Here is a 17,003-nt window from a genome sequence, read left to right as displayed (position 1 = left end):
TGACTATCATGTCTGCATGCCTGTGACTGTCAAAGATGCACCACAAGCTTTATGCTTTATTTACTGATAGTTACGCTCAACTTTGACAAGTGCTGTGTTTCTACTTCCATATAAGACTTGAATAATAAAACCCTGAAGTTGAAGTCAGTATAAAACACATTTTGACTTCAATTTTCTTCATACAGATTTCAAAGATATTGAGTGAACTGAGCTAGCTTTTATATTATATAATTATGTTAATAAATCTGCAATGCTGTGAATGTAAAATCCTTGTTTCATTTGAAGGAGTTTGCTCTGCACAAGCTAGACTCCATTGTGAATGACTTCTGGGCTGAGATTTCAGGATCAGTTGATAAAATGTAAGTACAGCTGCTCTATGATTGAAAACTACAACTGACCTGGGCTACTACTGTATGTACTTTTGTGTTTTCATTAGAGATAGAGATTTGCTTTACCTTAGACTTCACCAAATAAATTCTTTTTAAGTGGTAACACATCAATGATAGTATTGACCCACATCAGCAGATGCAGGCAGGAAGAAGTGCATTGCGTTTTAAACTGTGTTTACACTGTGTTTACTGCATCTGTGGACCATGTGATTAAGTTACCAGTATCAGATGTTGGTGCTCTTGCACAAACTGGTCTGTGTGTTATAGAAAACAATTTTTGTAGACTTGGATATGCATGTAAATTCAGTAGTAATGTAAAAATGCCTCCTCATATTTTAAGTTTTTGGACTTTGATAACCATTTGTTTCCTCACAGCGAGGTCTTGTATGAGGATGAAACCTTTCGGAGCAGAGAATTTGCTGCCCTGGTGGCTTCTAAAGTTTTCTACCACCTTGGAGCCTTTGAGGAATCCCTGAACTATGCTCTTGGTGCTGGGGATCTCTTCAATGTCACAGATGACTCAGAATATGTGGAGACCATCATTGGTGAGTGGTGACATTTGAACCCATGGCCCTTTTTCACTTAATTTAGGTACTTAATGGGGGATCCTACGAGGTTGCAGGCACTATTATACCCATGCTGGCTTAAATGCAAAAACAATGTCATCGCCAGCTTACAAAATTGGCACTGCTTTCTGGTTGAGAAAGCCAATAAATACGGTTGACTGAATAGCAAATTGGTTTGAATCCAGGAATGAAATGGAGCCTCTGTTTTCATCCCTTGTGTCTTTTAGCCAAATGCATCGACCACTACACCAAGTTGCGGGTGGAAAATGCTGAATTGCCAGAAGATGAAGAGAAGAAAAGCATCGACCCTCGCCTGGAGGGCATTGTCAACAAAATGTTCCTGCGTTGCCTTGACGATCACAAGTACAAGCAGGCCATTGGCATCGCCTTGGAGACCAGGCGTCTTGACATGTTTGAAAAAACCATCTTGGAATCGGTCAGCATCTGTTCTGGCTTCCAAATAATTTGACATTAGTTTGGAATATCTCCAGCTGGCTCTAATGCTGAATAGGTGTTTGCTGTTTTACAAGAGTCTAGTATACTTGGCATCATAATGCCCTGAAACCTTGACAGAGCTAATGAGTCAGTTCATTCTAGTAGAAGAAATGGCTTAGACATTGTCGAAATTAATGGTACAATCATAATCTTTTAGTACTGCCAGGGATGTTTTCCAGGATTGCCTCAATCTAACGTTATATGTTGACTGTTGTTTTTTCTTTACTGTCCCATGCAGAATGATTTGAGTGGCCTCCTTGCCTACAGCCTGAAAGTGTGCATGTCCCTGATGCAGAATAAGAAATTCCGCAATGAGGTGTTGCGGGTGCTGGTCAAGCTCTACATGAACTTGGAAAAGCCTGATTTCATCAACGTCTGTCAGGTGAACATCAGTCACTAGAGAAAATATTGAATTATGTATTAATTTGTTAATACTCACTGCTGTGATGTTTGATGCTTTTTCAGTCACTGGTTATACAGAATTTTAACATACTTAAACATTTTTACATTTGAACCCTTACAGTGTTCTTAATGCTACCATAAGACAATTATTTGATCACCTTTTTTCTCAACACTTTAAATCTTACTTCCCTTCTGTTAGCAAATGCTAAATAAGAATGAGAGGTGTTAACTTATAGTCTAGTCTTAGGTACAGATTTTTATGTTTTGCCAAATTTAAGTCGATTCTTTTATAAATCTGTGAGCCTAAAATCAATCTCCATTCTTTTTTATTTTTTTTCTCCCCTCTCTCTCTCTCTCTCTCCTCATCTCTGTAGTGCCTGATATTCCTGGATGACCCGCAGGCTGTTAGTGACATCCTGGAGAAACTAGTGAAGGAGGACAACCTGCTAATGGCTTATCAGATCTGCTTTGATCTGTATGAGAGTGCAAGCCAGCAGTTCCTCTCCTCTGTCATCCAGAACCTGCGGACAGTTGGAACGCCCATTCCTGCAGTTCCTGGCTCAACAAACACTGGAACTGTGCCCACACCTGAGAAAGACAGGTAGGCGAGGGAAGATAACAAGAACACACTAGTACTTTGGTTAGGGAATTGTTTGCAGGTGTATTACAGAATGAAGATGTTGCCTTTTCACAGCTCATGGTTGTGATTAGAAGTTTTTTGACTCTGTAAACAATATAATTGCCCATATTAAGTTACAACTAAATATTTAGTCCTACAAGCTTTATTCTTTGGTGTGACCTGGACTTGCTGAAATTAATTAAGATGGCCCATTTGGTCAAATATAAGGAACTCGAGTTATCAACCTGAGCTATTGTTTGTTACTTGTAATGCTGTGACTGATCATAGTGACTTTTCTGTGTTTTGCAGTGATGCCATGGAAACAGATGACAAGGCTGGAAGCTCACCAGCTGGGAAACCAGCAGAAACAGTAAGCTCCTCTGTTTCTATTCACTGCAGCACTATTTCTGACTCTAACATTTTTCTGTCTAAATGGAGCACCTACTGATTTATTTAATAAATTGTCAAATTGTTTCTGTTTTTGTAGAAAGATGAGCCCAAAGACCAGAATGCCAAGATGATCAAAATTCTTAGTGGGGAAATGGCCATTGAGCTGCACCTGCAGTTCCTAATCCGAAATAACAACACAGATCTAATGATCCTCAAAAATACAAAGGTAATGTGGACCAGCACCAGGATGAATAAGCTCTCATATACACATTCAAATAAAGCGAAGATTGTGTCACTGAATGTGTTGTTTTCTGTTTTGTTCTCCTCTCTTCTGTCATTCCAGGATGCAGTAAGAAATTCGGTTTGCCACACAGCCACAGTAATAGCCAACTCTTTCATGCACACAGGAACGACAAGTGACCAGTTCCTCAGGTAACAGTCAGCACATAGAAATCTTATTTCATGGAGTGCAGCGACAGAAACTGAAACACATTCACTCCAAGTGCCACTTCAACCAATGTTTTTTTTTTTTTTTTTGTGTGTGCTTTTGTAGAGAAAATTTGGAGTGGCTTGCAAGGGCCACCAACTGGGCAAAGTTCACAGCAACAGCAAGTCTGGGTGTTATCCACAAGGTAAATTTATACCACTGCGAATCATTTATAAATCACAATTCCTAAATCATTATTGATTTTAATTCTATTTACAATTTTTAATATAACTACTTCTTCAGGGCCACGAGAAAGAGGCACTCCAGCTGATGGCCACCTACTTGCCCAAAGACACTTCCCCAGGCTCAGCTTACCAGGAGGGAGGAGGCCTGTATGCTCTGGGACTCATTCATGCTAACCATGGCGGCGACATCATTGACTACCTGCTCAGTCAGCTGAAGAATGCCAGCAATGATGTGAGTGTTTTGATGTGTATGGTTTATTGTCTAGTATATATTTGAATGAGAGAGACAAAATAATTGCCAAATGAAGGAATTTAGTTTTAAACAAACTCTTTGATATCTGCATTCTTCTGATGCACAGATCGTCCGTCATGGTGGCGCCCTCGGCCTTGGTTTGGCTGCACTGGGCACAGCCAGACAAGATGTTTACGACCTCCTCAAATCCAACTTGTACCAGGATGATGCTGTGACTGGTATGTAGGTCATTGAACGCAAATTCTATAAAAAGAAAGGCTTCAGAAAGGCTTTTTTTCTGAACAGCAGGATTGCTAATTTGTCTCTGTCCTCCCTATTTTTTTTTTTTAAATAAAATATAATTTTCACCAAATGTTACCATTATTAGTATTTTTAATTCCTTGCCATCTTTATTAACTGAATGAAATTAGACAGCATTAAAACCGTCTGTAAAATGCAGTAAGTCTCCTATATGTACAGCTGTTTTTAATTTAGCAAGTCATATACACCAATAAAAAACAACAATGCATGTTGTTCAATTATGACAATATCATGCAACCTCCTAGGTGAAGCTGCAGGTCTGGCTCTGGGTCTGGTAATGCTGGGGTCAAAGTCAGCCCAGGCCATTGAGGACATGGTGGGCTATGCTCAGGAAACGCAGCATGAGAAGATCTTGCGTGGCCTGGCAGTGGGAATCGCCCTCGTCATGTACGGACGTATGGAGGAGGCTGATGCCCTCATTGAAAGCCTCTGCAGAGACAAGGTAAGACTGATATGCACTCATTTACACCACAAGGACAGAGTGGTTTTATTTTCCAGCAACAATTGAGGTTAATGCAAAGTTTTTGATCTTGCGTGTCTGGGGAAGCTTATGAATTAGTAACACGATACATGGAATTCAAAGGTATTAAAAAGTCCTATCAGGTCATTGCACTCTATGAACTTTACCAATGCACACCCTGATGTTTGCTAAACTGACTCCTAATAAAATCCCAGGTTGTGTGTGTCTTTCATGTTGTGTGGGAGGCTCTTCCTCTGTAGTGTGTGCCAGAAATCCATATATTCTATGTTTATTTTAGTTGTTCATCAAAAGTCTCAAAGCTCTGCTTCCTTTCACTGTCTACCACAGGACCCCATCCTGCGGCGCTCTGGTATGTACACTGTGGGAATGGCCTATTGCGGCTCTGGGAACAACAAAGCCATTCGGCGCCTGCTACACGTCGCTGTGAGTGTTTCTTCACAACACAGTACTTCACTAAGAAGAGGACAGGTTTATCTTCTGGCAATATAACAGATGCCAAGGGCAATGAACAGGGCTGTGTTGACATAGCTGGTACTATAATTCATTACTTTATGCTTTATTTAAAAAAGAAATAAACTAATTTCTATGAGGAGAAAAATATTTGACTATCATGAAATTATTACACTTCCATTTATCCTCAAAAAAGAGCATCAGTTTTGGTCGTAAATCATCGACATCCATTTCTGATGAAATGTCTTGACTTGAATCCATCAAGTCCAGAAAGCTTTTCTTTAAAATTGCTTCTTATTGATGGAGATATTTGTGTTTGAAGTTGGGACTAACGTTGAAATTCCTGCTTCTAACAAGGAAAATAACTAGCTTTGCTGCAGGCTGCAGTTTCATGATCCATGTTTGTGTCATTCAGTGACTGCATTTAAATGTAATCAACATACTTAAGCTGTGTGAACAGTTTAGTGTGTTGTCCTCTAGGTGGCACCTTTATACAATCTAAAGCTAGTAAATGATGTGATAGTGGCGCATGCAAAGGATTTTATGAGTCTCTGCACCAGATTTGATTATTTTGCTGACTTTCTTCTCTCAATGAAGGTGAGTGATGTGAACGATGACGTCAGGAGGGCTGCTGTCGAGTCCATCGGATTCATTTTGTTCAGGTAAGATTTAACACATGCACAAAAAAAAGACTTGAAGAATGAACTCTCATCAGGTTCTCTACATCCACCAGAGGCCTCTCTCATTGAAACCTCAGAAGCCAAAATTTAAATTCTTTCTCTCTCTCTACACACCAAAGTAATTTGTCTCATTATGTGGAACCTTAAAAAAACTTGGCTGTAGCCATCCATAGAGAATTGTGTTGTTAAATTCTGCAGAAATAGACTCCAATAGTTGCTGTAATGTCCAGCGTTGTTTAAAGTTACCAGGAACATTTTTCTAATTGGTCCTTATTTGATTCTGGTTTCTGTGACCCCGAGTCACTGTAATTTTTGATTCTTTGCTCATGATAAGATGCATTTAGACATGAACACCTTTTCTTTGATGTGATGGGAAGGTTTTGGTGCCCTGTTGTCTCGGGCTCGCAATAACATCCTGGTCTTCATGGAAGGTATTCTGCTGTCAATGGAGGCTGAACGTTCTTGTCATTGTCACTCACACATTTTCTTCCCAGACTATTTATAGGGAGTTAGCCATCAGAGACCTGAGGAGTGTTAAACAGAAATCCAAGCCAGTGCACAAATATTTTGGTGTACATTTTTAAGCCCAAAAAAGGCTATGCGATATTCTGTGATCAATTGGCCGCTAGATAAACTTTGTGTAAATCTTCACAGTGTTTAGAGAGACTTGTGAACCAGAACAATTCAGCTGGCCTCGTCTTCTGCAGATTCCCACCCTAATGACTGGAGGATCACTCCCGCCACTCTCCCAATGTGTACACTTACTGCTTTTCTTCCTGCTTGACAACAATGAAACAGGTGTGGTCTGTCAAAGTAAAACAGTGACACTCTTTAAATTTACATGGACAGCACACAAATCCCTAAATGTAATGCTTCTTGCAGCGTTAATCAAATACAAAGTTCATATTTTGTTTGTAGTGTAATATACAAGGAAGTCTGCAGAGCTCCACGCTAAATAGCAAGATCTGTTATTAACTTAACGGACTAAAGGTGTTGCTGTTGAATATACAGTTTTCTTACTTGCCCATTTAAATCTATAATATGCTTTTTAGCAGATAATTTCTTTTATATAGAAAAAAAATCCATGTGTATTGATTCACATAGTAAGGGTGTTTGTTGATATTCTCAGGCAGTATGCTCGCCTCCCCTTGAGTTTGGCCAGTGTCAACTAAATTAAAATTGTAATAGAAAACACTGTCAGTGGCAACATACTCTTGGAATTGGCACAGTTTTCTCTCATTTCAGCAACACAGAAAATATCTGTTTTTATTTAACACATTTAGGCGCCCATTTATTCAGCATTTTTGTTCTTTTTGTTTATGAGGAGTTTTTTTCATTTGGAAACCTTCTAACATGTGAAATCATCAGGCAGCAATACTCATACAAGAGCGTTTCCTAAAGGTCCAGAAAATGCAATAAGAATCATATCAAGAGTGCAATGTCTTTTGCAATTCAAGCGTCTGTTGGAGGACAGATTTGAAAGGAAAAGTTGTTGCATGTGCATAAGCATGTGCTCTGCAGTGGCTTACAGCATATTAAGATATGCTGTATAGACTATATTGTTGCTGCAGTCAGTCTTCGTGTCTTATTCCTCACATTTGTCAGGTGACCTGAACTTGGTTGAATTTTGACCTTTCATAAAGTACATATTTGTGTCTGCTATGGACGGTCTTTGCTGCTTTTAAGCCTTACCAAGTGACACTTTGACCAAATCTAATCATAAATATGTTAGAGGACTTTGAATGTGGACTTTCCAAAACACCAAACTTGAAAACGTAGCTTTTTCCTCCTTTTTGTCATGAAAATATTGCTGACGTAAACAATCAATCAGCAACGTCAGACACCAACAGGGCAGATTTTTGTGCTGGCCTTAAATGAACTGAAAGCAACAGCAGGTTCCACTAACGCGAGTTGCCTTTTGAGAGTAAAGTTAGCATTTTGCACCATAAATCAAGCGCTCCCTTTTCAAATTGGATAACTTTTCTAGCAGCTCTATACACAGCTAACGTGTTCCTCCTGCTTTCTATCTTCATTGTCATTCAGAAGCATTGAGTCTAACGCTAGACCGCTGGAGGACTGTGCAGGGGTTTGTCGGCTCCTTAGTGGACTTTGATAGCTCACTGCTCCAATGCCGTTCCTCATTCCACGTTTCATGAACAGTTTGGAGTTTTCTGCCATGGAAGACCTAAATGAAATCCGTGCATTCGAGGGCCTTGGGTGTCTCCCTGGCCCTTCACTCGTAGAGTCTTTGTAATTGCAGGTGATGTAGCGAGTGAATGCCTGCCTGAAGGTTTTGTTGAATAGTGTGTAGACCAACGGGTTGATGCCTGATGAGACGTAACCAACCCAAACAAAGATGTCCATAAGGTGGGAGATTACATTAACGTCACAGCTGGTGCATAGAACAGAGGTGATGTTGGTAATGAAGAAAGGGCACCACATTACTACGAACAGAAGGAAGACAATGCCCAGCACCTTTGAGGCACGCTGCTCGTTGCTCAGAGTCTGCATTGACTTCTTGCCCATTGTAGACATTCTGCGAAATGACACTTCCTCCCCTTTAGGAGAGTTCATTGTTCGTGCATTTGCTTTTTCTTGCGTCCTGGGGAGTCTGCTGTCAAGGATGTCGAGTTGCTCAGCTTGAGGTGAAGTTGCACCCTGTTCCCTTTGAAAAACTGTGGCGATGGTCGGATAGCTGAAGCGCTGAGACACCTTTGACCTGAGCAAGTAAACTTTTTTGCGCAGCACTTGGACAGTAAGCAGATAGATGACCATCATGATGGTCAAAGGGATGAAGAACGCTGCCAAGGAGCCAAACATGATAAAGTCCCGGAAAGTGTCTGTTTTCAGCAGGCAGGTGTGATTACTGTTGAAGGTGATGTTGTTGGGGAGGTGGAAGTTCCTCAACCCCTTAATTGGAATTGGGATTGCGATACCTGGAAAACAACAACAACAACAACAACAGTTAGCATTGGCTAGCATTTGCAAACATTGGCATTTAGCAAACATATGCTGTGTTTAATGTTTCATTTCAAGTGCTGCAGTGGTGGTAATTGAAAAAAGATTCATGTTTAATGAAAGTGTAAACAAGAAATACCAGGAATTCATTTTTGTTTTGAAATTAAAGTAAAGTTAATCAGCCATGGCCCGCCACCATGCCTGTTAACCAGAGCAACAGTATACAGTCGGGGTAAAAGCTTCTCTGTCGTCAGTTGTGTTAAGTGCTGCTCCCCTCATTCCATCTGATCTTCTGGTTTTGCTCATGAAATGAAGCTCAAAAGAAACCAAAGTCGACAGCCATATGGGCCGCGCTGTTAGTGATCGGAGCTGGACACTGAGCTTTAATGCCCCAGTGAAGCAGTCCACATCTGTCATATGTGAAGGACAACATGAAATGCCCGTCTAGTATGATGAACCTCAATACTCTTATGGAAGAAAAATGTAAGTTTTTTCAAACCTATAAAGCGGCAGATCTTATTTGTATGAGCCTGTGACCTTCTACTCTGCCGTCTCCTTTTTTGCTGTTTTTGTTTGTCTGCAAAAGCTTCTTCTGAAATCCAATTCCAACAGCTTTAAGCCACTAGGATGCATCTAAATTATTTGGGTTTTTTTGCTTTCGGATCATACAACACTCTTGTGGCATAAACAGTAACATCTCTAAGATTCACAATGAAAAATGGACCTTACCCAGCTGACAGGTTGCTGTTCATAAAGTATCTCATTTCTGTAAACCAGGTCTGATTATTTAATCCTTATTTGATTTAAAAAAAAAAAAAAAAAAAAAAAACGTAGAGAAATAATTGTCAAAGTAAGTGTGTCCACAGAGCTCTGTAAAAGTTAGATCTGATTTAATGTGCTTACAAATGGATATGAGCCACACCAGTGCAATCTTCACCATCGCTTTGGCTCTGGATTTGTACTGGCTGTGTTGAATTGGCTTCTTGATGGCGATGTAGCGATCCAGTGAAATGGCGCATAGGTGCATGATGGAGGCAGTAGAGAACAACACATCCAGGAAGAGCCATATGGGACAGAGGAACTCTGGAAGAGGCCACCCAGAGTCTAAAGGGGAGATGAGAAGGAAGTTAATCCAGTAAAATAATGACGTCGACCTGCCCTTGGTGACAGATAGGGTTGAAAGTTTTATGATTTTGGGTTGGATGACCATCTCGTTCTCGTGAGCAATCCCCTTTTGAATGGGGCCTTGAGGGAGTATCTTAAGAGTTGGCATAAACATTCACTTGGACTGATTTAGATTTTGATGAGTAAATATCAAAGGTCAAATTTACTGTGATGTGTAGTTTGTTATTTTTTACCTCATTGGATTTACTAAATGCAAAGACCACTATACTATAACTATAATGTACAACCCATTGAAAAGAACTTGAGTTTTACATATTATTGGCTATTGGAGATAAACCACAATGGCAAGAGATTAGAAGTAACCCTCATGCAAAAGATTGGTGTTTGTTTATCCGTGTGAGGAAGGACTTTACTGGAAATAGGAGGGTTCGCTGACTGTTTATGGAGCTACAAGCTCTTTATGTAGATGTGCTGGAGACTATGCTTAACAGTAGTGTTTATTTTCTGTTCCAGGCATAAAATTGGCAAGTAATTGTTCTGGCTTTTGTCCCGTCACCCATTAACATTGCAAAAGAGCGTTGTTGGAAATATTCCTTTACATAATTTTCGTTTGTTATGCCCCCTCGCCCCTCCTGTACTCTTTTTTTTTTTTTTTTCCTCCACCACTTGTCACTTTTGGTGGAATTTTTGAGTCATAGTTCTGATTAGGTTGCACACGGTTGGCTTGTTCATTGACAAATGCTTCACACATTGTGAAAGTAGACCCACTGTGCCCTTAGTTTTGTTGAGATTGTAATATCTAACTCATCAGTGTTGTTAGCAAAATCTTAACAGCTCCAGAAAGGAAAGTCTTGGTCTGTTTAATTAAATTGAGAGATGTCGTCTGCAAAAGGAAATTTGCCCTGGAGTATGAGTTTGTATTGATCTCATGGTCGTTTGTTAAACCACCAAGTCATCCATCCTTATGCATAAGAAAGTGTTGTAGTTGTTGCAGAAAAGTTTGTTCACATTGTGTATCTACAGTGAGGATAGAAAACCTGCTACAGTTTTTGTTGATCTTCTGGTATTAGTTTATTTTAAAAATATGCTTCGAGCAGATGTCCCCCTTGATGAATTTTTTCAGAGCAATGGATATCCAACAGTTTCTGGCACAAGGCTGTGGTCAGTATTCCACAGAAGTTTCTCTCACTACATCTTGTTTGTTATTGTTGATCACTTACAAAAGTTTCTTAGCATTTTTATGGGCCACTAAAATCAGATTTAGAAGGATATAACTCACAATAAGTACATTTCAGTGTAGGACACATAGAAAACAACAGTGTATATTATATTTTTTTTTATCATCCCATAAGTATCTGCGGGTTGTATCTTTGTTCTAACATTGTTCTGATTTATATTTTCATTTCTGTGGTTTGTTTAATCAACCCATCATCACTTATCGTTGTACTCAGTCATGTCAGCATATGGAGCATTATATACAACAGAGAGTTGGAGAAAGTATATTTTGGTGTGTTACATATTAAATGTGAAAACTTGCAGTTTAATGTGTTATAAGGTGATGCCTTGCAGGTGTGATGCGTAACAAAGGAAAACCAATTTAAAGTAATTTTAAATATTATTATTGAATTTAACACTTCACATTTTCAGTTCATCTGTTCAGGAGATGTGGAATATGACTGGCAGTTGTTACATGTAAAGCAGAAATCCAGTCACATTCCTCTCTTAGGCTTTAAGCTTTAAATTGAAGCATATTCATGAAATGCTGGGCGTTTCATGGCCTTGCTATAATCTCGATCTTTTATCTAAAGCCGGTCTCTCCCAGTTTCTGTAACTGGGTGTTTATACCTGAGAGCAGCGACCTTCCACAGTATTCCTGTCCTGTGATGCATTACCGTGTGCTTCTCATTAGAAAATGATCCGCTGGCTGTTTGAATGTCCATCCCGTTGATAGATCTGCTGTGCTTCACACCAGCCTTTCACACAAACACTGTTTGTGCATGTTTACGTCCCCATGACCTCTCCTTTCTCACCTCAGTACTCTGAGCTTCATCTCCCTAAAAAGGAGAGTAATGACAGCAGCTGGAGTCTGATATAATATTCTCCAAATGGAGAGTAAATTTCCTTTTATTTTTCTCCATAGCAGGTATATTATTATTGTGGAGAAAAGGAGAAAACCATTGAATTATGTTCCAATTCCAATAGCTATGGTATACCTAGTTTCCACCTAAAATGAAACGATTCTAAATGATAAAAACACGATGAACATGAGCACTTTTAATTTTCTCTGATCTTTATGTTTTCTCTTTCTTCTAATGATTACACCGGGGGAACTAAAGTCTCTCAGTTTTCTCAGCCCACTCAGTTAAAGCATGTTGAAAGCAGAGAAGAATGTAATGAATCGTGAAACTTCACAGTTGAGTTGCTGCTCTATCTATTACTTAGTTAAATACTTTCATCTTTTAATGTAGTGCCTTTGGGCATTGTGTAATTTGGCAGATTATTACAAATTATAATAATAAATTAATTGCATGGCTCTCACTTACTTAGCTTCTACAGTAAGATGCAGACTTTGACTTGTGTAGGCTCTCCAGTTAAACACATCAGTTAACATAGAAAATGTGCCATTTTAGAGTCAAAACAACAAAAAGCAGTCTATTATGTGTGTGAGCCTTAACTGTGATGTGGCTTATTGTACACAGTTTGAATTACTGGGTTTAAAAAAAGCTTCAGCATTTTGTAGAGCTGAATAAACAAAGACAATATGCAGCTGTCACTTTAATTTAAATTAAATCATTGACATTTGTAATTTTTTGTCTTTGTAAAATGATCCATCAGGTCACTCGTTAAATCCATGCCAGAGGAAGTATTATGTTTATTGCCCACTATCTCTTGTTATACTTCATTTAGACTCATTTGTTTAGAGAGTGCTAAAATTGTGTTTAGTGTCTCTAATGATTTATTTTTGGCCCGTTTTGCTATCCGTAACCACGTTGACTTGTTTTCTTGAGCTCATAAAAGATGAACACAATTTTCCAATGAAATGGAAAATTGGAAAATGTCTTCAGGTTATATCACCATGAGTGTAACATTAACTCACCTAAACAGTCACTTTAAATCACGTCCACCTTGGTACAGTTAGGAATGATATGCTGGAACTTTTTCCATCACATCAAAGAGATTATAAACAGCTTTCTTAACTATGTTAAGAACAATCAGGTGTTTGTTGCTTTTATGCAGCACAGGTTTTATAAGAGATGAGAAGAAAAAGTTTTCAAAGACAAAGTTCCCATGTTGAACTTACTGTAGAGAATAGTGACGAGGGCAATGGGCATCACTAAGAGTCCCACCAGCAGGTCAGCCACAGCGAGCGACATCAGGAAATAGTTAGTGGCATTCTGCAGCTTCCTCTCAAGGGACACAGCAAGAATGACGAGGATGTTGCCTCCGATAGTGGGGATGATGACCATGACGATGAGCAGGGCGGCCCATTTCAGCTGTACCTCAGATTCCAGTCTGGGCCACGAGCTGTTAGTCTGGAGCGGAGCCACGACTGCCTGGGACATGGTGTCGCAGCGGTTACAGCGGGCCTGAGCGTGAATGTGGGCTCTGATTTTCCTGGTGTTGGACACTCGGTCAGCATGGTCACTGGGTCCCACCGGCGAGGGCAGAGGGTAGGCCGGGACAGCTCAGGGCCGGTGAACAGGGTGTGTCATCCCTTGTGTAGCGTACAAACCAAAAGAAATTGGTGATAATCAATAGAGGATCCACTGAAAACCGGTCCAACGCCACAGAGTCCAACACTGGCAGTAATCCCAACACGGTTCGTACTTCCACAGTGAAATGTTAGCAATTCTCACTTCTCCAGGTGTTTGGATCTCTATCATCCAGTGGATTCCTTTAAAAGGGCAAACAGGTCAGTTAAAGGAGCAGAGATGCCTCGCCACCCTTTTGCGTTAACTGGTCTGGTCCTTATTCCTTAATAGAGACAAATGAGGGGGTTTGGGGGGTCCGTTCTCTGTGGTGATAGTCACCGTTTTTGAATTATGGGTGAGAAATTAACCAAGATGGAAAATCTAATGTCTGAAATACTTTGTCCTTCCAGGGAGTTACTATTGATGATAAGGTTGAGTTATAAAACCACAATAACACAATTTAAAAATACAAAGTGTTCATAAGTATTGTTATGATTTTGTAAATGTTTCTTACCTGCTTCTGAAGGTAAAGTTTGTGCCTCAACTCTTCAAGTGTTTTTATGAAGCCGCTACGTCCTTCAAAAAACCAGAGGCAACAGAGACGTTGCAGCCTAAGACCCGGCGCATTTCAGTCTTAATGCACCATTTTTTTTTTTTTTTTTCTTAAGTCACCCCTTTGCATTCCACAGTTTACTGTCTATTCTAAACATCCCCTCTCTTATTTTTTATATTTCCAACCCCACCCCCCAAATAAGAATGTGACGAAGAGAATTCCCTCTCTCAGCAGCAAAAACCTAAATCTGTCTCTGTCTGAAGCAGTCCATGATGTGGAATTTGTTTTGCTTCCACTCGCTGGAGGAACCCCCAGTCTTGCTTCGCATCACCAGCTACGATCACAGGTTTAAAACTTTCAGATGTTGTGGCTCGTCTCACCCCTCTCCCATTGCCAGTCCCTGTATGTTCAGAGCTTGCGATCGGATTGCACTCTGCCCAGTCTTGCGCTCTCTCTCGCTCTCTCTCTCTCTCTCTCACCCCTCCCTCCCGTCTCTCCGTCATGCCCCTGAGTCAGACTCTCTACAGAACAGATGAATCTCTTCATGCTGGCGATCTGCCACTGGTTCTGGGAGGTAATCTCCTTCCACGCTGCTGTCCAGGTGTTTTTGGTTGTCATTTTCTCCTCTCCTCCTCTGCTTGAAGTGAGCAGCACTGGGGGGGGGGGCCTTCGGGGGTTTGGGAGAGGTGCATGTACACGGCTGACTTTCCACTTTGACCTCATGTAGCTCACATTCCAATAGTCTTTTCTCTACAATCCTAATTTCATTTAGGTGGTTAATTTTGAAACTTAAACCATATTTGTTTTCTCCTTTGATCTCTTGTCTTAAGAAGTGCACTGGTTGTTTCTACTTTTAAAAGCAGATGCGAGACATTAAAAGACAATAAATAAACAATCACTTGAGTTTACAGTGACCAGATGATGTGCGATTCTTACATGAAAATGTGAGAAATGCTGTCAGTATCCCCCCGAATCTGAATGACCTTGAGTAAAGAACCATCTGAAGAGCTGGAATTTGCTCCCTCATAGACCTACAGCGCTGCTTTCCTCATTCAGTACTGTTCCCCCTGTTCGTCCCTTTCACATGGGCCAAGTTTAGTGTCTTCTGTCGCGGAAGGCGAGTTCATATGATAACCTTGTGAGAAGAAAGGCAGTGTTTTTCTAGAACAATAGCAGATGTTGGTTTGGCGAGCTCAGAGTTTTATACTATCGTTTCCCTTGAATTTCTTTGCGAACAACTTTGTTGATGTCCTGGTTTTTCTGATGCCAGTGGGAGCTTTTGATGTACTGCTGAAGGTCTGACTCTACCATCACATCCTATACAGGCCATGCAGGCATCTTGTAACTTTATTTTCAATAAAATCCAGTAAATCCTAGTTGTTATGAAACTGCTATGATTACTGGCAGTTTTTTGTTCCTCTAATCTAATATGCTGAACATGTTTTTCGTGTGAATATTTGTCATACATCTTGACATTTCTTCTACATCAGCTCCTCTTTTCTTTTATGAGCTCGTGTTGATTGCCTTTATTTATTTTTAGTTATTTTTGTACAGATTTTGAGAATCACAGTGACAAAGAGAGGAAAGTAGTGTGAGTAGGTTTTGTGTTTATATTTAAGTGTCAACTATATGTATGAAATCAGTTTGTCTGGTACTAACATTGTCCAGGTGGATTCATGTTGTATTTGTGAGACTGGTTGTAACGGACAGGAAATGAGCTAATCAGATCTGCTCTCCTGCAGTGAGAGCGCATTAATAACTGCCACAATCACATTTCATGTGCCAAAACATATCTATAATTTGTTTAGCCAAGCTGTTTTCCTTGTGTCTTTGGCTTACCTTCAGTATGCGTGCTGCTTCCTAGAAGGAGTTAAACCTCTATCAACCCTCCAATAAAGTCTTAAATCTTTCCTAAAGGAGTCTTTAAACAGCAGCTCCACTGCTGAAGGTTTCTCTGTCTCAGCATCAAGGTCGGAGAGATTTTCACCCTTTTTTTCTAATGATGGGTTGTTTTTTTTTTTTATTTTTTGGATGATGTAAAAAAACATTCTCTTGAAGTCTTCTGTTATTCTTTCTCTCTCCGGTTTTGTAAAGTTTTGCAATATTTTTTTTAAATGAGGTTTGTAAGTCCAAAACCAATTAAGAGGAAATCTAAGTTTGGTTTAAAATGCACACGTTGTTGCTTCACCACTTTCTCAGATGAAACAAATGCTGGATATCGATTTTCTTTTGTCCATTTTGCTATGGTTAAACTTAATTTGACTCTTTCTTTTTTTTATTATTTTTTAATTTTTAGCTTTGGTTGACAGGACTTTAGTTTAAACTACTGAGCCACAGAAAAGTTTTTTTCAAGCTGTATTTCAGGCTGCTGCAGTCCCTTATCAATTTCAACATTTAACCACAAGATCTCTGTATGAAAAGTCTTAAACTTTAAATGGGCCACTTCATACATTTTTAGTTGCTGCAGCATATTTCGCTCTTGCTGCAAATGTTGGGAATCGATGAGAATTCAGTTTCAACCCACAATCAACACATTGGTCAGGCCAAACGGTTTTATTTATGTTTTTCTCTGATGGCCTTTTATTGTGAGCACCTAAGTTTGAATTGAAGGGAAACGTCAGAACAGAATAAACAGTTTGTAGGTGAAATTGAAAGGCAGCCATGAGCTTTCAATGACTGATGCCAATTTGTGATCTTTAATTCTCATGCAGTCCAAACTACCAGTGGTGGTTTTCCTTTGAAAATGTCACACAGAATGACACAAGGAAAGCTTTGATTTATTTAGACATTATTCTCAGGACTTTATAATAGATATTATATTCTTGAAATTCAGATTCTTGTAATATCAGTTTATTGGACGTTTAGGCAACAGTCTTTAAAGTAGACGGAAAGTCTTCTGTACCCTCTATACTTTCATGAACTATTAAAGGGGCACTACAAGGTCGCTGTAGCTTGCACAATAATGCATCCAGTTCATA

The 17,003-nt window shown here is 39.7% G+C and overlaps 2 protein-coding genes across 2 annotated transcripts in view; one reads left to right on the top strand and one right to left on the bottom strand.

The window, feature by feature from the left end:
• The window catches only part of psmd1 (proteasome 26S subunit, non-ATPase 1), a 33,894-nt gene that overhangs the window by 1,520 nt on the left and 15,371 nt on the right, over positions 1 to 17,003 (top strand). The window contains exons 3-16 of the mRNA XM_029499911.1: positions 286 to 359; positions 765 to 934; positions 1,183 to 1,391; positions 1,689 to 1,832; positions 2,227 to 2,453; positions 2,781 to 2,841; positions 2,959 to 3,087; positions 3,205 to 3,293; positions 3,415 to 3,493; positions 3,592 to 3,765; positions 3,893 to 4,004; positions 4,332 to 4,528; positions 4,895 to 4,990; positions 5,615 to 5,679. Coding sequence (XP_029355771.1) covers positions 286 to 359; positions 765 to 934; positions 1,183 to 1,391; positions 1,689 to 1,832; positions 2,227 to 2,453; positions 2,781 to 2,841; positions 2,959 to 3,087; positions 3,205 to 3,293; positions 3,415 to 3,493; positions 3,592 to 3,765; positions 3,893 to 4,004; positions 4,332 to 4,528; positions 4,895 to 4,990; positions 5,615 to 5,679 — 1,826 coding nt within the window. The remainder of the gene's footprint in view (positions 1 to 285; positions 360 to 764; positions 935 to 1,182; positions 1,392 to 1,688; positions 1,833 to 2,226; positions 2,454 to 2,780; positions 2,842 to 2,958; positions 3,088 to 3,204; positions 3,294 to 3,414; positions 3,494 to 3,591; positions 3,766 to 3,892; positions 4,005 to 4,331; positions 4,529 to 4,894; positions 4,991 to 5,614; positions 5,680 to 17,003) is intronic.
• On the bottom strand, positions 6,990 to 14,394 carry htr2b (5-hydroxytryptamine (serotonin) receptor 2B, G protein-coupled). Its single transcript, XM_029499912.1, has 4 exons — positions 13,987 to 14,394; positions 13,082 to 13,675; positions 9,559 to 9,759; positions 6,990 to 8,633 (listed from the first exon to the last, which is right to left on the bottom strand). Exons 2-4 carry the CDS (start codon positions 13,341 to 13,343, stop codon positions 7,690 to 7,692), a joined length of 1,407 nt encoding a protein of 468 aa, XP_029355772.1. The 5' UTR covers positions 13,344 to 13,675; positions 13,987 to 14,394; the 3' UTR covers positions 6,990 to 7,689.

The sequence above is a fragment of the Echeneis naucrates genome, chromosome 4 (genome assembly GCF_900963305.1).
Source record: "Echeneis naucrates chromosome 4, fEcheNa1.1, whole genome shotgun sequence".
Lineage (NCBI taxonomy): Eukaryota > Metazoa > Chordata > Actinopteri > Carangiformes > Echeneidae > Echeneis > Echeneis naucrates.
This window is presented reverse-complemented; position numbering and strand designations above follow the sequence as displayed.